Below are 24,248 nucleotides of genomic sequence, written 5' to 3' on the forward strand. Positions count from 1 at the left end.
CAGAAGTGACCTCTTAAGAGCAGGACAGATACCCCCAAAAGTTCTACAGATTCTTTGACGAGGCCTTCCCTGACTCCTCTTATGCAGCACCAGTCTTCTGTGTTCCCAAAAAACCACCTCTGCTGTGGATTTCATTCATTAGCAAGTAGTCATTGAGTGCCTGCATGATGCTTACTCTGTTTCAGGCACTGCAGACACAGCAGTAAACAAATCGGACCAAAATTTCAATCTTATTACACTTGTTGTGACACATCTGTCTCCATTATGCCCTGTAAGTCCTCTGACAACAGGGATCTGTCTCATGCCATTTCACTGGAACCATACCTTCTACCCCTTTAATTCCCCAATAACAATTTCAGAGCTCAGTTGCTTTGAGAAGACTGTATTTATTAGGACCATTCCCATGTTAGTATTCTGGTCGGATCAAAGCTGTGCCTGCCAGCTTTCTTCTAAGATGAAGAAAGTTCATTTTAGATCCTGTGGTAGGCTGAATAATAGCCCTCCAGAGATGTCCACACCCTGATCCCTGGAAACTCCAGATACGTTAATTTACATGGCAAAGGGGCTTTGTGGACATGATTAAGTTAAGGTTTTTGAGATGGGAAATTATCCTGGATTGCTGTGGAGGACCCAGTGTAATCATGAAGGACCTTAAAAGAGGGAGGTGGCAGACTTGGAGAGAAGATTATAAGTTTGAAACAGAGGTCAGAGAAGAGAGAGGATGCTATGCTATGGGCTTTGAGGACGGAGAAGGGGCCACAAGCCAGGGAGTGTAGGTGAACTCTAGAGGCTGGAAAAGGTAAGGAAATGGATTCTCCTCTAGAGCCTCCAAAATGAACACAGGCCTGCTGGCACATTTTACACTTCTGACCTACAGAACTATAAGATAATACATTTGTGTTGCTATAAGCTGCTAACTTTGAGGTAATTGCTCTGGCAGCAACAGGAAGTTAATAGAGATTTCTACCCGTCCTCCCTCTAATCTGCTCACCCCACTGCCCATTCTCCCTGGTGCACAGAGCAGGACATTTCTACTCTGTTCCCTTACTTTCCCAAGTTATGGATGTGTCTTGGGGTTTCTTAACACAAGCCTGTAATAGTGTTTCTGTCATAGGGTTGTCTGACCATTGGCAGTCTTTGGCATATCCTCAGGGTCCCCAAGTTATCTATGAGAATTAAAAATTCTGTATTTTCAGTTCCATGCTTGGCTAAATAATTAATATATAATTAATATATATTAATTAATAATTCAACTTACAACCCTAAAGTCACCCTCATCCTCGTAAGAACACTAAAAGCATTCTCATCAAAGTCAGGAACAAGACAGGGATATCCATTAGTACCATTCTTACTTATTGTTATGCTGGATGCATGGCTAATGTTATTACACAAAAGATAGAAAAAAAAAAGTGGGACGAGAGGAGGTAAACTTATAGTTATTTGCCAATGAAATGAAAGTCCAAAAGAAAATGTGAAAAACTATACAAACAATAAAAGAATTCAGCAAAGTGGTAGGTACAACATTCATGCATAGTAATCAACATATAAAATTACCTAGGACACATATAAATAATGGAAAAACATCCTATTTGCAGTAACAAAAAATTAAAAAAACTAAAAATTAGGGTAACAAGAAATGTGCAAAGTCAATACAAAGGAAACAGAACAAAACTTAGAAAAGAAGAAAAGTATGCCATGTTCCTTAAGAGAAAGACTTACCATGATAGCACTGTGAAAAGAGAGTCTTATGCGCTTAAGACCACTACAGCTGGGCTTCTGTTGTTGGCAACCAAATGAAATTGATCAGAGAAAAAGTCTTGTTTTATTTTCTCTCCATAACTTCATTCTCCACCTAGCCTTCATATTACCTGGTGGTCCAAGCCGAGCCCACCTTTGGACTGCCAGGCCATGCAAGTGAGTTCTCCCTAGGAGATGTTGCCCTCTGCTCGTTGTTGTGACTTGCGCTGGGCACCTTCAGTCCTCCTTTGTCACACACACATACACACACACACAAACTTAGAAACACCCATTTCCACAATACCCTATCTGGACCATCCTAGGTTTTACTATATTGTTGATACAATAATTGCTACACAGTAAGGGGAATCTCCCCAGGATCAAAGCTAAAATAGCAATTTTTATTATCTTCAACATGTTACCAGACCATTCTTGGGCTATATGCTTTCTGACACTGTTTTGTTTTTTGGTTTTTTTTTGCGGTACCCAGGCCTCTCACTCTTGTGGCCTCTCCCGTTGCGGAGCACAGGCTCCGGACGCGCAGGCCCAGCGGCCGTGGCTCACGGGCCCAGCCGCTCCGCGGCATGTGGGATCCTCCTGGACCGGGGCACGAACCCGCATCCCCTGCATCGGCAGGCGGACTCTCAACCACTGCGCCACCAGGGAAGCCCCTGACACTTTTTTATATACTTCTTACCTCCCTACATCCTGGGCATTGTAGTTAAAAAAAATTCCACTGCTAATTACTATTGTCAAAGGAATTCTATATATCATCAATAAGTACATTTTTTTTGCTGGGGGGGAGAAAAGGGAGAAGCTGTTATTGACACTGAAATTTTACTTGTCAGGGTAGCATTGTGGGGTGGGGCAGGTGATCAGGTTAATCAGAAAGAATCTTCCAGTCCACACAGACCACACCCTCCTTGGAGGCTGTTACCTATCCCTAGAAGCGGCTAGGATCTCTCAGCAGATAAGCTAAGTTGGATTTTTAGCTCTCCCTTCCTCCCTTTTATCTTCTTTCTGCAGAACCTGGCACATGCTAGAAATTCAGAACTGCCAAATGAACAAATGGATGGGATTGTCCTTTCACCAACCTATATCCTGAAGCCTAAAGAGCAGGGAGAGCTGCTTAAACATTCTCTAGAAAGTGCCACCAACTAGGAGCAGTTCATTGGCACAATAGAGGAGACGTTAGCCTGAGGGCAATCATTTTTAAAGTCTCTACCTTTCACTGCGTGTACTGTGAAATGCTGCTATTGTTTCAGCCTCTCCACTCCATCTTTCCCTCCCCCCCCTTATTTTAAAAGAAATTAAAACATTTTGGGAGGCCCTTAAAAGTAAATGGGCCCTAGACACTGCGCCCTCTGTGCCTAACAGGTAAGTCTGTTCTTGGTGCCGGGGGACTGATTGTTAAATATTTTGATCGTTACCCCTGCTGAGACTTACATTGTACATGAGAAGTAGATAACTCATAGGCCTACAAGCAGGCCTGTGTGCGGCACTTGTCCACCGTGTGTGGCGAAGCCCTGGACCCCTCTTCCCAAGAGCTCCCTGTGGCTCACCTCCACCGGATTGTTCCCAGACTTGCCCATTTTTCAAGAAAAACTGGAAATCCTGAGTAGAAAAAAGTCAAGTCTCCCAATTAAAAAATGATCAAAATTCAAAGAAAAAACCCTCCCTGCTTGAGCCAAACAAAACACCTCTGCGGACTGCATCTGGCACTACTTTGTAATCTCAGTCAAATGTAGCTTTGGGGAGAACCCTTGCAAACAGATGACAGGTGTAGGACTAGAGAACCAACACGCCAGGAAGAGAAGAATGGTATGGGTTCAGTGTGATTGTAAAAAAGTAATACTAATTGCAGTAAATTGTATGATTTTCTTACTCTTCATGTGTAGTCACTTGGCAATAATAATTGTGAATCTAATTAAAAATTTCAGGTTCTGTAAACTTCCATTCATATTCATATTCATGCCCTTTCATCCTCCTTGATTTGTGGCTTGAGTAACAGGGCCACAACTTAACATGTACCTATTGAGGAGAACTCTGCTCTGAATCGTGATTGTGAGTTTTTAAGAGTGTACTTAATTAGGCCTTAATAAAAGCCTATGTACCATTTCTAGTCAGGCCATATTTGTTTGACTTCCTTTGGGGCTTTACTGTATGAAAAAGAAGAGAGAGAAGAAGTCTATGTTCCTTTATGTTCAAGTCTTTAGGCATAAACATTTAATAAAAATGATTTTTACGTGAAGTAGGACTTTAGGGATCTAAATGAAAAGTATGTATATATTCACTTTACAGTGACAAAGTCAGCCTGCAGCATTGCCAGAACATGACTTGGCACGGCCAAGCCCACAATTCTCCCTTCATCTCAGCTGATGATTTCATTTTCTAATCCTAGATTGTAAACAGACAATGAAGATCTGGTGCGATGAGCATCTTGAGCGCGAAACAGGTTCCTATGGTAACAGAAGCAGTCTCTTTCTTAGGCTTGGTAGGGGAGGGAGGTCTGTAAGTCTTCCTGGAGGAAGGGATATCTTCAATAAGAGTATAAAAAGAAATCGATTAGCCTTCAATTAGCAGTCAGGACAAGGGTAGGGGGGAGAAGCCCAGAAGTGAAAAAAGCTGGGCTCGAAAATAAATTCAGCAGGACTGGAGATTCTAAAGCATCATTCCATTTCAAGTATAGCACTTGTTACTTTCTGACCATTCCTTGTTTGCTTATTTGTTTACTGTCTGTTCTTCTACCCCCATCCCCTCACACAGAACAGGAGCCCTACCTGGCCTGCTGATTCCTCAGCCTGGCACATATGACTGTCAGTCTTTCCATGTGTCAGATCCAGCTTCCCTCACCACCACGCCAACCTCCCCTCCCTCTCCCCCCTAACACCATCCAACAGACAAAATTCTACTTCCTCAGAGTTGGCTCAAATGCATCCTTCTCTGTGAAACCTCCCCCCAACTCTTTGCCCAACCCCTACCTTTAGAATTAATTCTTTCAGGGTTCCCACAGCTAATGACCCTTCCTTGCAGCATAAATTGAATTCTACAGCGTTAGTTAGTTTGCTGTTCCCTTCTCTCCCCTATTCCTCATTAAATCTTTTTTTTTTGTTCCTCATTAAATCTTAAATCATATGAAGATAATGTGTTTTAGGCATCTCTGTAAGCCTCTCAACATTTCGTGCAGGCTTTTACACACAAAACGGGCTCAAAAATATTTTGAATAAATGAATTCAGGAGAAGGTCATGAACCCTTCTTCCTCCCTTCCCCCAGTGATCTTTTAAAACTTTTAAAACTTAAAATCTGACCACATCACAGCCCTACTTAACTGTGTTGAGGGCCGCTCTTCATCCTTGGAATAGAATTCTAATTCCCTAAGCACACTGGTTACCTCAGGGTCCTGTGTGAGCTTGCTCTCAACCACTTCTCCAGCCACGTCGATTCCCAAAACCTGGTCTAATAAAACGGGACTGCTTAACGTGACTGGGCTGTCCTGATTCATGCCACCAGGCTTTTATTTCAACGACTCCCTCTGCTTGGAAAGCCCTTTCCATTTTCCTTGCCTGGTTTGGCTCAGGAATGACCTCAAGCAAGCTTTCCTTCTTTGACTATAGATCCTATTAAGAATTTAAAAAACCAAAACCCAAAAAGCTAAGTACAGAAAGCTTTATGGCGCTCCCCTCCATTTATGTGATTAAAAATGAAAAAACCGTAAAATGTAATTCTTAAATGACACACAACTTACATGGATGCTAGATTTAGAATACCATCTGTTTATGATTTTTCTTTCATTCACCCTCTCTCTGCATGTAGCCGTTTTGACCCAGAGTCTATCCGATAACCCCACTGCCGGAACCTCAGGTTGGGTCAAAAGCTTCCCTCCTCCGCTTCCGGACACCACTCTATTTTAAATTAACTTGAACAGACTGCAAGTTTGCCTTTCCCACCAGGGTGTGAGCGACAGAGGTGGCGCGAACACCATCTCTGTCCACGGAGCGCCGGACCCCGGTCGGCTCCAGATTTATTTTCTGAGTTGAAGTAAAGGCTCCTCCCCAGCTGACGACGCACTTCTTCTTTAAGAAGACTTTCCCTCCTCGCCCAGCAAGTGCAACTGGCTCGCACCTACCAACGGTTGGTGCTGGAAAAAGAGTGAACTATCGACCGGCCCTGAAAGCCAGGACGAGAAGATTCTCTAAATTCTCGGGCCCAATAACGCGACACACCACAGAGACGCCCCCAAATATTCAGCGGAATGGGCGGGCCCGGGAAATGACCAGCACCGAAGTCACGTGGCGAAGCTCCTCTTGAATTTCGCCAAGTCGGCAGTCGACTATTCGGGCTTGCACGCGCCTCAGGCGGGCTCCGCTGAGATCGAGTCTTTCGGCGCTCGACTCGCCCGCGCTGCTGCCGCTGCCGAAGGAGGGGCAAAGCTGAAGATGGCGGACAAAACGCCAGGCGGCTCTCAGAAGGCCAGTTCAAAGGTAATTTCTTAGAGGACTTAGTAAGTCAGTGAGTGTATCACTGTCGTCTGGGGACTACAGACGCTTCTGGCCAGAGGGAGGAGATTGGGGTGGGGGTCCGCGTTCTGGTCGCGGTGGTAGGCCGGGCGCAGACGCACCGTGGTGCGCAGGTTGAGAGGCCTGGTATCTCCCCTTAGTCCCAGCCTGGATTCGGCTCGAGACTGGCGGGCCCAGGGCGGGTGGCGTGAGTAGTTCGGCTCCCGCTTAGAACTGGAGTGAAATCAGTGATTTAGACTGAGGTCTGAAGTCGGGAAAACGCGCCCCTGTATTTCAGCTTACTGAGCTCTGAGGCCGCGGGACAGAGCCTGGGAGAGGCGGGAATCGCTTCCCGGTGCTTAAGTGTCTGCCTCTGTTTCCTCGGCTCTTTGGGTTTGGTTCTCGCACGCTTTCGGCCTCGCTCAATTTCCTTCACGTCCTCCAGGGAATAAATAATCTTTAGGGCCGCAAATTGTGAGGGGAGGACCAATAGTGGAAGGAAGCGGGGTGGGAAGTGCAGTTCTCCTTTGCGGTGATGCCTCGCCAAGGTTAATGCTACGCTCTACACGTGGTCTTAGCTCACATAAGAGGAAGTGTAAAATGAGCCCTTCTTTGGAGGGTTCGTTTTCGAGGACTCGGGGTCTTCCGCTTCTTCTGAAAGGAAAACTTTCATAGACTTGGAAGCCACCTAAGATTAGTACATTGCTTTTGAGTTTACAGGGAACCGTGTGCACGTATTGTGAAACCACTGAGCTGTAGAAGTCATTTAGCGTTAGTTAGGTTGTGATTAGCATCAGGTCCTAAATTGCCGTCCTGGACGGGTCACTTAATCGTTTTTTGCTTTGAGTTTTTCACCTCCAACACGATATTAAAAGTAATAGTGCCCGAAGTAGTTGTTAAGCTTTTTGATGCTGATGCAAGAAGTGTAATACTTAAAGGTTCTAAGGGCTTACGTCTTAAAGAGTGTGTATGATAGTAAGTAGGTTATGAGGAAGTTACGTTTACTGTAGAGGGGTCTAGTCTTGTGTGTACAGTTTGTTCTGGGAAACGTAAGCTATTATACACCTGCTTTCTCAGTTTCTATTAAATCATAGTCTTTATGCCATTTGGTGAATGATGTTTATAATTAGTTCGTAATTAGTAATGGATTTACCAGAAATCTTTTAGTTATGTAGAAACTGTGGTAGAGGGCCAGTCTTGGCTGCTTTACAACCTGCGTTCACTCCTTGTTTGTTTCTCCCCTCCCCAGTACATTTCTCCTTGGTGAGGAGGGGCTCACCAGGTTGGGTACATGACTGCCCGCTTCCTCAGCGGACTCTGACAAAAACAGCCCTGCTTACTATTAGGGAACTGTTACTAAAGCTAGTGCATCCATAAAATTCACGCACAAGCCTCACTATTTTTGTTTCTACTCAAAGTAGTATTTTAAGTGTCTTCTGTTTGAGGCTTTGGCTTACGTTGGAAACATATTAATGTATATATATGTTCAGGCCTCCTTCTCTAGTAGTACTTCTCACGGTTGTGACTGTGTGCCTGTTCCCTGTAAGTAAATTGTTGGATCTTCCAGTAATCTTTTTAGTTTATATTGCTTTAGATTATAATCAGTTGATGCTGTTAAGAGATTTCCTACCGATGTCTGTAAAATATCTCAGGAGGGTGCGTGATGTAGTAGAGAGATTATGGATTTTGATAACAAACAAAAGGTATTTGGATTCAAATCCTGACTTGGTAATAAATTATATTTGCGATATCAAGGCAAATTGCTTAAACTTTTCAGTCTCAATTTCCTTGTTTGTAATATGGACATAATCCCTTTTCTGCAGGGTTGATGTAAGGGTTAAATGAGTGAATATCTATAAAGTACATAAAAAAACTTAGTTCCTTTCCTCTCCCCTTTGTTCTTAGAGGAAGTAAAAAGTACTTACTTTTCAAAATGTCAGGCTAAATTCTAATCCTGAGATTTAGAATCTGTTATCAGTTATCATAATGACTGCTCAGATTACTACTTTCTATTTCTAACACAAGTCCAGAATTTATTGGAGAGAGTGTAAGATCATTTTGGTTAATATGACAGTGTTTGGAATTTCTAGCCTTTGATCTCTGTTTTGATTTCTTCCTCTGGGGAGTGCAGATGAGTGACATATTCTACCATACAGATGGAGTAAAATATTCTTTAGTTTCATGTTCATTCTTACTCTTTGGTAGTTAAATTCCCATTGCTATGGGTAGGGATGCTTGTTAATCGTATTTCTAGACCCTGAGGAAAATGTTAATTTTTAAATGTACAAGAGGATGTAATGTACAGCATGGTGACTATAGTTAATAATACTGTATTGCATATTTGAAAGCTAAGAAGAGAGTAGATCTTAAAAGTTCTCATCACCAAGAAGAAAAAACTCCGTAACTATGTTTGATGATGGCTATTAACTAGACTTATTGTGATGAAATTTCTGCAGTGTATACAAATACTGAATCATTATGTTGTATACCCAAAACTAATAGTGTTGTATGTCATTTATACCTCAGTAAAAAAAAGTGGAGCTAATTGAGGTAATTTAAGGTATTGAGGTAATTTAACAAATAAAATGTATAATAGGGTTTTTGCTATTGACAATGGCAAAATTATTTGATGTGCCTTAATTACAAAATGAAGAGATTAAATTAGATAACCTCTACAGTTTCTTTTAGCTTTAAAAATTACATTTTAAGTTTGTATAGTCAAATGATTTAACGTTTATGTGTAGTTGTCCCTGATGAAGAGACCCTTTATTTTCTGTGTAATTTTGCTGTACTTTTTATTTTAAAGCCTGACAAATATAGAAATTCAGTAAATGTTTTAGGAATTAGCTAAAAATTTCCTGTGCATTTATTCTTGTATCACCAGACTAAAATGATGCTTTGGGGGAGGGGGTACCATGTTGTAGCTTTGATTTTGGGAGGAGAGGCAAAGAGCCTATGATTGTTTGCTTAGAAAAATGTTAAATTTAATATATAAATATACAATATATAAACTTTATATAATTTAAAATGTTATTATATAATTTAAAATGTTAAATTTAATATATAAATATATAATATATAAACTTTATATAATTTATAAAAATTAATTTATTTTGATCGTAAGAGTTGTTTGCTCAGCACAATGAGGATATGAAGAATGTGGTATTCTTGTTCCCTCTGCAGCTCCTGTGCTGGTAGTACTACTAATATAATGGAATTGTGTGCCCTGTTATTTCACTCTGTGACAGTGCTTATTTTTTGCCATAGTGTCAAAAATTGGGTTAGAGAGGTAAATGAGCTAAGGAGGAAATACTGCTGGCTTCCTTGGACACCCAGTGCTAAATTGGTGTGGGAACTATTTTAATTGACTGCTGATTAACAAAAGTATTTCAGTTGTACGAAATATGTATTGTTATAATGAGTATCCATTCAAGACATCATCCTTAGGTATATATTACTGCTTGTGTACATTTTTTTGGTGGTACCTGAAGGTATGTAAGAATTAAATATGATCAAAAACTCCAAACAAAACACAAACCTTGAAAAATTAGGCTTCTTGTTCTCCAGTTTTAGTTTAAACTGAATCTTTATTATGATATGGATGTAAGATAAGATAACAGTCTTATCTTAAAATATAAGGTGGTTAGTTTTCTGGGTGAAAGGCTGTGTTTTGGGGTGGAGAGAGGCATTAGGAACTTTTATTTTCTTGATTGGTGTCTTTTAGAAATTCGAGTATTTGTAGCACTGGTGCTCAAATATGACTATTAATATGGTTTTAAAATTTTTCTCTCTTATTGGATTGAATTATTTGTTTTCTGAAAGTCTAGCTTTTTTTTTTTTTTTTTTTTTCTTCTCGGTACGCGGGCCTCTCACTGTTGTGGCCTCTCCCGTTGCGGAGCACAGGCTCCGGACTCGCAGGCTCAGCGGCCATGGCTCAGGGGCCCAGTTGCTCCGCGGCATGTGGGATCATGTGGGATCCTCCCAGACCGGGGCACGAACCCGTGTCCCCTGCATCGGCAGGCGGACTCTCAACCACTGCGCCACCAGGGAAGCCCTGAAAGTCTAGTTTTTATTCTCTTCTAGTTTTTATTCTCCTCTAGTTTTTATTCCTGCAGATTTTTTTTTCCTAGAAAGTATAATAAATTGACAAAAAATACTCATTTGCCAGTAAGGCAAATGAGAGGAGGGCTCATTTGGTATGCAAGTTGAAGACTCATGCCTCTCTATCACTTTTTACAAAGAACATCATTTTTGAAAAACAAAAACAAAAAAGAGCCCAAAACTTCCTACAGGATATTAAACTCAAAAATATTAATATTACAAATAATTTGCCTCTTGTACTGTTAAGTAGCTTTAACAGTTTATTGCAGATTGGCCACATGCTAGATATTTTGCTGAAATAATTTTTTTTAAAAGCAAGATGCATTTGCCAATAGCAGTTGAGGCTATTTGGTACTGTTAGATGTCTCTTCCTTGAGCACTTAATTTTTTTCACCAGGCTTTCCTCATTTTAGATTACAGATCATTCAAAATGTACTTACAACTTTTCATGTGTTGGTAGTGTTTTGGATGTAATTTTAAGGATAATTTCAGGTTTATTATTTAACTCAATAGATTTGATGAATTTTTTTGAGAGGTAGACTTTGGTTTGTCTTGGAAAGTGGTATTCAGCTAGGTAGCTGTTACTTGTTGGTGAGTGGACAGCTTAGTATGTTGATAGTGAGAAGTGCAATTTTGTTGTGTAGGTACTTGTTCCAACTTGGTACATCAGCAAGTTTATTGAGGCTCCGTCACTTGCCAGATTTTGTTTGACTCTGAGGAAGAAAAAATTAAATAAGATGATAATCAGTTTTGGGGAACATGCTGTCTAGTGGAAAAAGAGTCAACACGTGATAGTTCAAAGCAGAGCCATCAGAAGCGTCTAAAACTTTAGGGAAAGAAATGACAGCTGGTTGATTGGAGGGTGGGGTGGGGAGGCTTCAGGAATAGAGGAGTTTGAGTCTTTTGAACAATGAACAGAGTTTTGAAGGGTAGACATAGAGGTATAAAAAAGAGATGGGTGAGGTAAAGAAAATAAATCACTGGCAAATGGATTGATACATGTTCTGGTTTAGCCAATGTATATAGGACATTTGCATAGGGATAAAAGTTTCTGAGATGGAAGGATAAGTTTGAGCTAAATTGTGGCGGCTTTAAAACCTATGGAATAAAATTAAAGAGCCATGGAAGATTCAAGGCAGGAAAGTCCTTTAGGAAAGCTCTTCTGGAGACATAGTTTAGGAAGAATTTGGGATTGAGGAGGATTAGTTTGAAGATTTTTGTAGTGCTGCTGATAAATATTAAAGATTGCTTCAAAATCTCACCTCAGATACTCTTTGGGAAGCTTTTCTGACATCGTCCCCACTCCCACTAAGATTTGCTTGCCCTCTGTGCTCTGGTGGTATAGCCACACTGTTTTACTTGTCTCTCTTATTTATTAGCTCCTAAGAACATTTATATCTGATGTAAGGCACAGTACCAGTAAGTGGTTGCCCAGTAAATGGGTTGAATAAAGGGAAGATCTGAACCACAATAGTGTCTTTAGTAAAAAGGGTCCCCAGAGAAGAGTTTCAGTAGGGGTGGGGTGAACAGAATTTGACTCAGTTGGTTATGGGGGAGAGGGAAGTAGTCAAGGATGACCTTGGTATAATGCTGCTGGCTAACACTCATTGAGCACTTTTATGTACCAAACACTGTTCTTAGTGCTTCACCTGTCTTTGTCCTTCACAACAATCCTATAAGGCAGGTGCTATTCAGCATTACAGGTGAAGGAACTAGGCCCAAGTTTACAAAGCTGGTAAGTGCCAAAAACAGGAAGTCTGATTCCAGAGTCTGTGCTCTTAACATTTTACTACTTCTGTATTATGACTGATTGAAAGTTACCATTCGGTGTTAGAAGTAAGAAGGTCAACAGGAGAAGCTAGTTTGGGAGGAAACTATATTTTATATATATAGGATGTGAGGAACTTGCAGATATTCAGGTGAAGATGTCCAGGAAGTTGTTTAAGAACAGATTGGAACCCAGGAGAGGCACCAAGGTTGAAGATAAGGAATTGGGAGTCATCTCAGCACAATAAAAGTGTTGATATGCTTCCTATGGGAGTGATTATTAAACTTGTGGAAATGTAAGTTGATGCTTTAGAGGATGTGAGGAGGAAGGAGGCAGATGGGAATGGAGAGCGGACGAGGCAGAGTGGAGGTGTTGGAGGAATGTTGCTGTGGTTAGCTTGCTAATTTGAAAACTCAGGTGTGGCGGTTTTTCAATTGAAGTAAAGTAGGAGCAGCTGGAAAAAAAATTTTATGGTATCCTTTAGTTGGCTTCACCTCTATCTCCTCAGCAGCCATCAGTATGATCCTTTTTTTTTCCTTGCTGTCCTTCCCCACATCTGTACTATATCTGCTTTCTCAAACTTGAGATAAGTTTTTCTTGTGTCTGCTTCTTTATTGCCTCAAATCTCCCTTATTTTGCCTTTTCATTTCTTGCTTTTGGGTCTTTTCATTTGGATGAGGGATTGTGCTGTGGACTTCAGAAGATCTTTAAGCATCACTAATTTACTGTTCTTCAGTAAAAACATAAAACCCAAACCCAAGACAAATAACATAGTGCAGTTCCAGGTTAAGTAGAGGGAGAGACTCTTAAGAAGTAGTGTTACGTTTACTGATTACCTGGACCATTAGCTTTAAAAGTTGGTTATTCCTTTAAAATTTTTATTCACTACTATTTCCATCTCTTTAACTGTTTCCATCTCTTTAACTGTTCTCAAGCCTAAAATTTCATTCTGATGCTGTGTAGCGTATCAGTGGAAAATGTTTGGTTTGCACTAAATATGACCATCTTAGGTTAATTGAAATCAGCTGATGCATCGTCCTAAGCCATGCTGTTATTTTTAAATCCTAGAAATGATGATTTGGATGTGGTGGCATAGATGAAAGAAAGGCTAGCACTTTCTTATCTGCTCTTTAGTGCTTATTCTTCTGGGTGAACTTCAGAATTATTTTTGGCAATCCCCCTAGTCCCCTTGCAGAGACTTCCCTTTAGGATTTTGAGCTGTGGAATGAAATTGCATTAAATGCATAAATAAATTTAGGTGTGGTTGACTTTGTCTTAATAATGAGTTTTCCCATCTAGGAATGTGATGAATCTTTTCAAAAGTTGACTTGAATAACAACCCTTTTGTGAAGTTTGTATTTTCTTCGCACAGGTGGTACATATTTCTTTAGTTGGTTTCTAGTTGTTTTATGTTTTTTCTCACTATTACGATTACCCTGTTATTTTTGTTACCTAGCAGGTTAACACTGGTATATTAGAAGGCAATTGAATTTTTTTTCCTCCTCAATTCACTCAGTCTCTTGACGGAACTTTTTCTTTCTTTTTTTTTTTGCGGTACGCGGCCCTCTCACTGTTGTGGCTTCTCCCGTTGCGGAGCACAGGCTCCGGACGCGCAGGCTCAGCGGCCATTGCCTACGGGCCCAGCTGCTCCGGGGCATGTGGGATCTTCCCGGAACGGGACACGAACCCCGTGTCCCCTGCACCGGCAGGAGGACTCTCAAGCACTGCGCCACCAGGGAAGCCCCCTTTTTATCTTTTTTAAGAGGAGTTATTTATTGTCTTGTATTTTTTAAGTGTCTGCAAATGGGTGCATTTCAAACTGATTCAAAGTAGGTTTCACAGGGTTAAATTTAAATATAAAAAAATTTCTTTCATGATGCCTTGCCTTTTAGGAAAGGTTAGCAGGGAGAAGAAAGTGAAATAGGAGGGACACAGTAAAAGTTGGGGACATAAAAAAGATGGGTAGAAAGAATGGAGATGGCTGGTGGCTCAGTGCTTGGTTGTCTTGGGCTGATTTTGCCTAGGGTCCAGTATGGAGTTCAGAGGAATAAATTGATTCAGTATGAAAATCCGGTCAGCTGTTCTTAGCCTTATGTTTCAACAAGATAAGTAAAGCAGTACTGTGTGGACCCATGGGAATCTTATTGGCTTTTTTCTACATCATACAAATCTTCAATTTTTTCTTAAAAATGAATATATTGTCTTGTGCATTACATTTGAAATCTAGAACTGGGAGCTAGGATCGATGAGGTACTTGTGATCTCAAGAGTCTTGATTTCACTTTTAATACTTAAATATATATATAAAATAAGTAAAATCTCACTACCCAATACCTTGAAAAATAAAAACAGCTCAGTGCCAGAGTTAAATTCTGGGCCTCCAATTAAAATTTCAGAAAGATACCACATATTATTTATTTAGTTAATAGTGTTATAGCTTGGCTTCTTCATCCTTAGCTGCATAGTGAAAAATCAAATAAATTATTATATGCCATATGTAATCTGAAATTTAGATCAATTAAAACAAAATCAGGTGAAACTTTAACACTTGACCTTATTGGAAAGTGCCATTATTTGAAGACTGAACTTGACTGACACATTTATTTTGGATCACAATTTTTTTTTTGTAAGTCAGAGATTGCCTTTGTTTGGTTTTATTAGCTGAGAAGAAATTGCTACAAGTTTGGAAAGATTGTGTAACACAAGAAATACTTGTTTTGTTAGCATAATACATTTTCTGATTATTTAAATGTTGGCTTTTATTTTTAATGCTTGCAGACCAGATCATCAGATGTTCATTCATCTGGATCTTCAGATGCCCATGTGAGTATAAAAGGCAATCGTTGCCTTTTTTCCTTAAAATTTAATTTCTTATTGTATATATCCCTACTTGATATGTCCCTTATGATTTTACTTGATAAATAAATATGATTGCGTTGTATGTGCATATTTTCTTTAACCTTTTTTGCTAGATGTTCTGTGTTTTTTTTGTGTTCTGTTATTTACGTAAGTTGGCCCCTCAAACCATGTTAGAAACCAAGTGTGTATATTTCCCTTTTTTACTGTGCTTGTAAAATTTTGTACATACATAGGTGTGTGTGCTTATACATTTTTTTTAACAAGTTTTGCGTTATACACATTTCTTTTCACAGTGCACAGTATACCTATTGCAAATCCCTGCAAGTCAACAGATACAGCTCTAATCTAGTCTTTCTAATGGTATCTTAATGTTCCACGGGGGAGGTGCAATTATTTATTAAGCTATTTCTCTGTTGATGGGCATAGACGATTTGTTTCAAGCTTTTTGACATTTTGAATAATACTGCGATAAACTTTCCTTTACATGTGTTATTATAGCAGTGCTAAAAGTGTGGTCTTCAGACCCGTGGGGTTGCTGAGAATTTTTCAGGGTGGCTGAATTCAGAACTATTTTGTAATAACACTAAGACATCATTTGCCATCACTGTGTTGACATTTGCACTAATGGTGCAAAAACAATTGATGGGTAAATTGTTGGCACCTTAGCATGAATCAAGGCAATGTCGCCAAAATGTGCTAGTAGTCATTGTGTTCTTCCCCTCCAGACACAGTAAAAATATGCTAGTTTCACTTAAGAATGTTCTTGATGAAGCAGTAAAAATTATTAATATTAAATCTTGTCCTTGTGTATGAGTGTTTTTAACGTTCTGAGCGATGAAATGGGAGACACATATAAGGCACTTCTGCTTGCCAAAGTGTGGTGTTTGTCTTGAGGAAAAGTATACTACTTGTGGGATTGTTTAAGTTGTGGAATAAAACTGGCTCCTTCTTTCATGGAATACCATTTTTACTTGAAGGTACAACTGGCAGACAAACTGTGGTTAGTCAGACTTGGGTGTTTGGCAGATATTTTCTTGAAAATGAAGGAAACTAACCTGTTCTTTTAAGGAAAACAACTATTTGTTAGTGATATAAAATTTGATCTTTCAAGTGCAAGTTAGAATTATTGAAAACTTCCTGTACTTAAGAACTTTTCTGATGAAATCAGAGGTATTAAGGGATAATTAGTGAAATATTTTGATAGTGTAAAATGAAGTTTGTCAATATTTGGACATTTGGGTTGATTCTAGTTTCAGTACTACATATATGATTTTTAAAAACTCGTTTTCCTTTTCTCGAAGATGGATGCATCTGGACCCTCAGATAGTGATATGCCAAGTCGGACACGACCTAAGAGCCCAAGAAAGCATAATTATAGGAATGAAAGTACCCGTGAAAACGTTTGTGACTCTCCTCATCAGAATCTCTCAAGAGTAAGTATTGATAAAGATAAGAAAGGATAGATAATGATTTTGATCTGCCCTTGATTGAATTTGGTAGTTGAATATCTTGGTTTTGTGCTTGTTGTTTCATCTTGTACTATTTGAAAATAGCATTCATTATTCTATTTGGGTTAATAAGAAATTCAAACTCATCTAAGGAAATGTTTTTTAGCTCATATGTAAGATATGTTTCATTTAAAAATTTTATTTTTATTTTAAAAAACCAAGGAGTGTTTTGAATGTAAAATGGTTAATAGATTTATTGTTCTCCCCTTATGCCAAACATTTACTGAACCAAGTGCCAGAGGCCAGTCACTGGAAATACACAGGTGATTAAAACACATTTCCTGTTCTCAGCTTACACATAGTCCCAGCCTGGGAAGCTAACAGGAGCAGGTGCTGTTCACTCTAGTCAGTGCAGTTCCCAGGGTGCTGCAAGCACCCAGAGAAGGAGCATCTTCACTGCCTGTATCTGCAAAGTACTCTCGTGTTCTTTTAGTCTTTTTTTAAATTTCAAATAATGTTTTCTTGTTGTGGTTAAATTTGGAAAATATAATAAGGAGGACACTCATTACCAGCCAGTATTGATATTGATAACACTTTATTCTTCTTGTTTAATTTTTTTTTTTTTTTTGCGGTATGCGGGCCTCTCACTGTTGTGGCCTCTCCCGTTGCGGAGCACAGGCTCCGGACGCGCAGGCTCAGCGGCCGTGGCTCACGGGCCCAGCCGCTCCGCGGCATGTGGGATCTTCCGGGACCGGGGCACGAACCCGTGTCCCCTGCATCGGCAGGCGGACTCTCAACCACTGCGCCACCAGGGAAGCCCCTTGTTTAATATTTTTAAGCATAAGTATATTTTTACTTTGCTGAGGTCCATTTTACAGGAACACATTTTAAAAGATTCTTCAGGTCTAATTTTTTTTGATTTTAGGAAAAACTCTATAAACAAACTTTAATGGGTGATTATATTTTTTGAGTAAGTATTCCATAATTTTCTTAACCATTTCTCTCTTAGGTGTCTAAGTTTGGCTCTTAGGATATAAATAAAATTGAGGACAAAAATTTTGCTTTGTAAAATTATGTTTCTTATTGAATTTGTATGTAATTTTACCATTTGTTTAAACTTCAGCAGTTGAAATCAAAGGTGCTGAATGATGGCAGAACATTTTCCTTTCTATTTTGGGAAAAAATTTACTTTGAGTGTGTTTGTGAAACCCAGTATTGACTTTTGAGTTATGAACTGCTTTGTTTTTTTTAAAGGGATTTTAATGTAACCTTGAAGTAGTTTGCAGCAATATTACTTTTCCATTTTGTATCTTGCCAAGGGCAAGCCTGTTTAATAACCAAGGGATTGATAGTTTAATTTCATAATTGGTTAACTTCTCATTTTGGTAGGTGAGAGAGAAACCTTCAGATTTCAACTGCAGATTAATATTTTATGCTGTATTTTTGAATTTTATTTAATTTATTGTTTTATACAGCAGGTTCTTATTAGTTATCCATTTTATACATATTAGTGTATATATGTCAATCCCAAACTCCCAATTCATCACACCACCACCACCCATCACCGCTTTCCACCCTTGGTGTCCATACGTTTGTTCTCTACATCTGTGTTTCAATTTCTGCCCTGCAAACCAGTTCACCTGCACCATTTTTCTAGGTTCCACATATACGTGTTAATATATGATATTTGTTTTTCTCTTTCTGACTTACTTCACTCTGTATGACAGTCTCTAGATCCATCCACATCTCTATGAATGACCCAGTTTTGTTCCATTTTATGGCTGAGTAATATTCCATTGTATGTATGTACCATGTCTTCTTTATCCATTCGTCTGTCGGCGGGCATTTAAGTTGCTTCCGTAACCTGGCTATTGTAAATAGTGCTGCAGTGAACATTGGGGTGCATGTGTGTTTTTGAATTATGGTTTTCTCTGGGTATATGCCCAGTAGTGGGATTGCTGGGTCATATGGTAATTCTGTTTTTAGTTTTTTAAGGAACCTCCATACTGTTCTCCATAGTGGCTATATCAATTTACATTCCCACCAACAGTGCAAGAGGGTTCCCTTTTCTCCACACCCTCTCCAGCATTTGTTGTTTGTAGATTTTCTGATGATACCCATTCTGACTGGTGTGAGGTGATACCTCATTGTAGTTTTGATTTGCATTTCTCTAGTAATTAGTAATGTTGAGCAGCTTTTCATGTGCTTCTTGGCCATCTGTATGTCTTCTTTGGAGAAATGTCTATTTAGGTCTTCTGTCCATTTTTTGATTGGGTTGTTTGTTTTTTTTAATACTGAGCTGCATGAGCTGTTTATATATTTTGGAGATTAATCCTATGTCCATTGATTTGTTTGCAAATATTTTCTCCCATTCTGAGGGTTGTCTCTTCGTCTTGTTTGTAGTTTCCTTTGCTTTGCAAAAGTTTGTAGTTTCCTTGCTTTAAGGTTCATTAGGTCCCATTTGTTTACTTTTGTTTTTATTTCCATTACTCTAGGAGGTGGATCAAAAAAGATCTTGCTGTGATTTATGTCAGTGTTCTTCCTATGTTGTTTTCCTTTAAGAGCTTTATGGTGTCTGGTCTTATATTTACGTCTCTAATCCATTTTGAGTTTATTTTTGTTCATGGTGTTAGGGAGTATTCTAATTTCATTCTTTTACATGTAGCTGTCCAGTTTTCCCAGCACCATTTATTAAAGAGACTGTCTTTTCTCCATTGTATATTGTTGCCTCCTTTGTCATAGATTAGTTGACCACAGGTGCTTGGGTTTATCTCTGGGTTTTCTATCCTGTTCCATTGATCTATGTTTCTGTTTTTGTGCCTGTACCATACTGTCTTGATTACTGTAGCTTTGTAGTACAGTCTGAAGTCAGGGAGTCTGATTCCTCCAGTTTCGTTTTTTTCCCCTCAAGACTGCTTGGGCTGTTCGGGGCCTTTTGTGTCTCCATACAAATTTTAAGATTTTTTTTTCTAGTTCTGTAAAAAATGCCATTGGTAATTTGATAGGGATTGCATTGAAGCTATAGATTGCTTTGGGTAGTATAGTCATTTTCACAATATTGATTCTTCCAATACAAGAACATGGTATAGCTCTCCATCTGTTTGTATCATCTTTAATTTCTTTCATCAGTGTCTTATAGTTTTCTGCATACAGGTCTTTTGTCTCCCTAAGTACGTTTATTCTTAGGTATTTTATTCTTTTTGTTGCAGTGGTAAATGGGAGTGTTTCCTTAATTTCTCTTTCAGATTTTTCATCATTAGTGTATAGGAATGCAAGAGATATCTGTGCATTAGTTTTGTATCCTGCAACTTTACCAGATTCATTGCTTAGCTCTAGTAGTTTTCTGGTGGCATCTTTAGGATTCTTTATGTATAGTATCATGTCATCTGCAAACAGTGACAGTTTTACTTCTTCTTTTCCAATTTGTATTCCTTTTATTTCTTTTTCTTCTCTGATTGCTGTGGCTAGGACTTTTAAAACTATGTTGAATAATAGTGGTGAGAGTGGACATTCTTGTCTTGTTCCTGATCTTAGAGGAAATGCTTTCAGTTTTTCACCATTGAGAATGATGTTTGCTGTGGGTTTGTCATATATGGGCTTTATTATGTTGAGGTAGGTTCCCTCTATGCCCACTCTCTGGATAGTTTTTATCATAAATGGGTGTTGAATTTTGACGAAAGCTTTCTCTGCATCTATTGAGATGATCATATGGTTTTTCTTCTTCAGTTTGTTAACATGGTGTATCACATTGATTGATTTGCGTATATTGAAGAATCCTCGCATCCCTAGGATAAATCCCACTTGACCGTGGTGTATGATCCTTTTAATGTGTTGTTGGATTCTGTTTGCTAATATTTTTTTTGAAGATTTTTGCATCTATGTTCATCAGTGATATTGGTCTGTAGTTTTCTTTTTTTGTAGCATCTTTGTCTGGTTTTGGTATCAGGGTGATGGTGGCCTCCTAGAATGAGTTTGGGAGTGTTACTTCCTCTGCAATTTTTGGAAGAGTTTGAGAAGGATGGGTGTTAGCTCTTCTCTGAATGTTGGATAGAATTCACCTGTGGAACCATCTGGTCCTGGACTGTTGTTTGTTGGAAGATTTTTAATCACAGTTTCAATTTCATTACTTGTGATTGGTCTGTTCATGTTTCCTATTTCTTCCTGGTTCAATCTTGGAAGGTTATACCTTTTGAAAAATTTGTCCATTTCTTCCAAGTTGTCCATTTTATAGGCATAGAGTTGTTGTAGTAGTCTCTTAGGATGCTTAGTCTGTTGTAACTTCCCCTTTTTCATTTCTAATTTTATTGATTTGAGTCCTCTTCCTCTTTTTCTTGATGAGTCTGGCTAATGGTTTATCAATTTTATTTATCTTCTCAAAGAACCAGCTTTTAGTTTTATTGATCTTTGCTATTGTTTTCCTTGTTTCTATTTCATTTATTTCTGCTCTGATCTTTATGATTTCTTTCCTTCTGCTAACTTTGGGTTTTGTTTGTTCTTCTTTGTCTAGTTCCTTTAGGTGTAACGTTAGGTTGTTTATTTGACGTTTTTCTTGTTCTTGAGGTAGGCTTGAATTGCTATAAACTTCCCTCTTAGAACTGCTTTTGCTGCATCCCATAGGTTTTGGATCGAGGTTTTTGTTGTCATTTGTCTCTAGGTATTTTCTGTTTGGATGATCTGTCCAATAGTGTAAGTGAGGTGTTAAAGTCCCCCACTATTATTGTGTTACTCTCGATTTCCACTTTTATAGCTGTTAGCAGTTGCCTTATGTATTGAGATGCTCCTATGTTGGGTGCATATATATTTATAATTGTTATCTCTTCTTCTTGGATTGATCCCTCGATCCTTATGTAATGTCCTTCCTTGTCTCTTGTAAGATTCTTTATTTTAAAATCTATTTGGTCTGATATGAGTATTGCTACTCCAGCTTCCTTTTGATTTCCATTTGCATGGAATATCTTTTTCAGTCTGTATGTTGTCCCTAGGTATTAAGTGGGTCTCTTGTAGACAGCATATATATGTGTCTTGTTTTTGTATCCATTCAGCAAGCCTGTGTCTTTTCGTTGGAGCATTTAATCCATTCACGTTTAAGGTAATTATTGATATGTATGTTCTTATGACCATTTTTTTAATTGTTTCAGGTTTGTCTTTGTAGGTCCTTTTCTTCGTTTGTGTTCCCCACTTAGAGAAGTTCCTTTAGCAGTTGTTGTAGAGCTGGTTTGGTGGTGCTGAATTCTCTTAGCTTTTGCTTGTCTGTAAAGCTTTTGATTTCTCCGTCGAATCTGAATGAGATCCTTGCGGGATAGAGTATTCTTGGCTGTAGGTTCTTCCCTTTCACCACTTTATATCATGCCACTGCCTTCTGGCTTGTAGAGTTTCTGCTGAGGAATCAGCTGTTAACCTTATGGGAGTTCCCTTGTATGTTATTTGTCATTTTTCCCTTGTTGCTTTCAATAATTTTTCTTTGTCTTTAATTTTTGCCAATTTGATTACTATGTGTCTTGGCCTCTTTCTCCTTGGGTTTATCCTTCCTGGGACTCTCTGCTCTTCTTGGACTTAGGTGGCTGTTTCCTTTCCCATGTTAGGGAAGTTTTCACCTATAATCTCTTCAGATATTTTCTGGGGTCCTTTCTCTCTCTCTTTTCCTTCTGGGACTTCTATAATCGAATGTTGTTGCATTTAATGTTGTCCCAGAGGTCTCTTAGGCTGTCTTCATTTCTTTTCATTCTTTTTTCTTTATTCTGTTCTGTGGCAGTGAATTCCACCATTCTGTCTTCCAGGTCACTTATCTGTTCTTCTGCCTCAGTTATTCTGCTATTGATTACTTCTAGTGTATTTTTCATTTCAATTATTGTATTGTTCATCTCTGTTTGTTTGTTCGTTAATTCTTCTAGGTCTTTGTTAAACATTTCCTGCATCTTCTCGATCTTTGCCTCCATTCTTTTCCCAAGGTCCTGGATCATCTTCACTATCATTATTCTGAATTCTTTTTCTGGAAGGTTGCCTATCTCCACTTCATTTAGTTGTTTTTCTGGGGTTTTATCTTGTTGCCTTCATCTGGTATATAGCCCTCTGCCTTTTCATCTTGTCTTTCTGTGAATGTGGTTTTTGTTCCACAGGCTGCAGGATTATAGTTGTTCTTGCTTCTGCTCTCTGCCCTCTGGTGGATGAGGCTATCTAAGAGGCTTGTGCAAGTTTCCTGATGAGAGGGACTGATGGTGGGTAGAGGTGGGTGTGCTCTGGTGGGCAGAGCTCAGTAAAACTTTGATCCTCTTGTCTGTTGATGGGTGGGGCTGAATTCCCTCCCTGTTGGCTTTTTGGTCTGAGGCGACCCAAAACTGGAGCCTACTGGGCTCTTTGGTGGGGCTAATGGTGGACCCTGGGAAGTCTTACACCAAAGAGTACTTCCTAGAACTTCTGCTGCCAGTGTCCTTGTCCTCACGTGAGCCATAGCCACCCCCCGCCTCTACAGGAGACCCTCCAACACAAGCAGGTAGGTCTGGTTCAGTCTTCCTTGGGGTCACTGCTCCTTCCCCTGGGTCCCGATGCGCACACTACTTTGTGCGTGCCCTCCAAGGGTGGAGTCTCTGTTTCCCCAAGTCCTGTGGAAGTCCTGCAATCAAATCCCGCTAGCCTTCAAAGTCTGATTCTCTAGGAATTCCTCCTCCAGTTGCTGGACCCCCAGGTTGGGAAGCTTGACGTGGGGCTCAGAACTTTCACGCCAGTGGGTGGACTTCTGTGGTATAAGTGTTCTCCAGTTTGTGAGTCACCCACCCAGCAGTTATAGGATTTGATTTTATTGTGATTGTGCCCCTCCTACCATCTCAGTGTGGCTTCTCCTTTGTCTTTGGATGTGGGGTATCTTTATGGTGAGTTCCAGTGTCTTCCTGTTGATGATTGCTCAGCAGTTAGCCTTCTACTCCGCCATCTTGAAGCATTCTAGGCTGTATTTAATAAACATTCCTCTCTTTTAAAAGTTTATGACTCAAAATTATCATTCAAATAAATAACTGAACAATTAAAAGTCTACAATTTGTTCAAACCATATTTACAAGGAAATTGCTTCTAAGTTACATAAATGAAGATTCATTAAAATACTATTTTCTCAAAAAAAAATAAAAAAAATAAAAAAAAATACTATTTTCTCATATTCAAAATTAATTGATGACTGTTTACTTGTGTGAAACCTAGAACACAGTATGTGATATTTTCCCAGCAAGGAAAATGAAATTATTTTGTTCATAAACATCAGTTTTGTTGATGAAGAATTAGGTAATTTACTGAATTACAAAAGGAAGTGATGTGATTTTTGTGCCTGAATTGGGGGTTCTAGATGGTAATGATTCCTGCTACTGAACATAGATGCCTCTTTCTCCCTATTTGAATGTCTTTTTTCTATCACTGCTTCTTTTGCCCAGAAACATCGATACTTTCCTTCCTCAAGTGCTTTTATTCTTGCCGCCAAGTAGGTTGAATGAGTTCTAAGCCTTTGTGTCTCTCTTTGTGTTGTATTTTTACTTTATGTATTTAAAAATGGCTTTTGTAAGTTATTAGCCTTGAGGTTAATAACAAGTTAAATTGAGAATGTGTATGTAAAGGTATGCTTTTTATTTCTTTTCACAGCCTCTTCTAGAAAACAAACTTAAAGCATTCAGTATTGGAAAAATGAGTACAGCTAAGCGAACTTTAAGTAAGAAGGAGCAAGAAGAATTAAAGAAGAAGGTAATGCTTAAAATGTATTTTTAGTTATCTTTATAAGTGTGTCTACGGAGGCGTTAAGTGTATGGACAGTAGAGAAATGTTTTTCAGAGATTCTTGTCCTCCAGGGTATTCTCAGCTCCC

The 24,248-nt window shown here is 39.1% G+C and overlaps 1 protein-coding gene across 1 annotated transcript in view; it reads left to right on the forward strand.

The window, feature by feature from the left end:
* The first annotated feature begins 5,765 nt into the window (after positions 1-5,765).
* The window catches only part of U2SURP (U2 snRNP associated SURP domain containing), a 54,564-nt gene continuing 36,081 nt past the window's right edge, over positions 5,766-24,248 (forward strand). The window contains exons 1-4 of the mRNA XM_060011380.1: positions 5,766-6,219; positions 14,881-14,925; positions 16,263-16,394; positions 24,030-24,128. Of these exons, the coding sequence (XP_059867363.1) occupies positions 6,175-6,219; positions 14,881-14,925; positions 16,263-16,394; positions 24,030-24,128 (321 nt within the window). The 5' untranslated portion in view covers positions 5,766-6,174. The remainder of the gene's footprint in view (positions 6,220-14,880; positions 14,926-16,262; positions 16,395-24,029; positions 24,129-24,248) is intronic.

Source organism: Delphinus delphis, chromosome 4 (genome assembly GCF_949987515.2).
Source record: "Delphinus delphis chromosome 4, mDelDel1.2, whole genome shotgun sequence".
Lineage (NCBI taxonomy): Eukaryota > Metazoa > Chordata > Mammalia > Artiodactyla > Delphinidae > Delphinus > Delphinus delphis.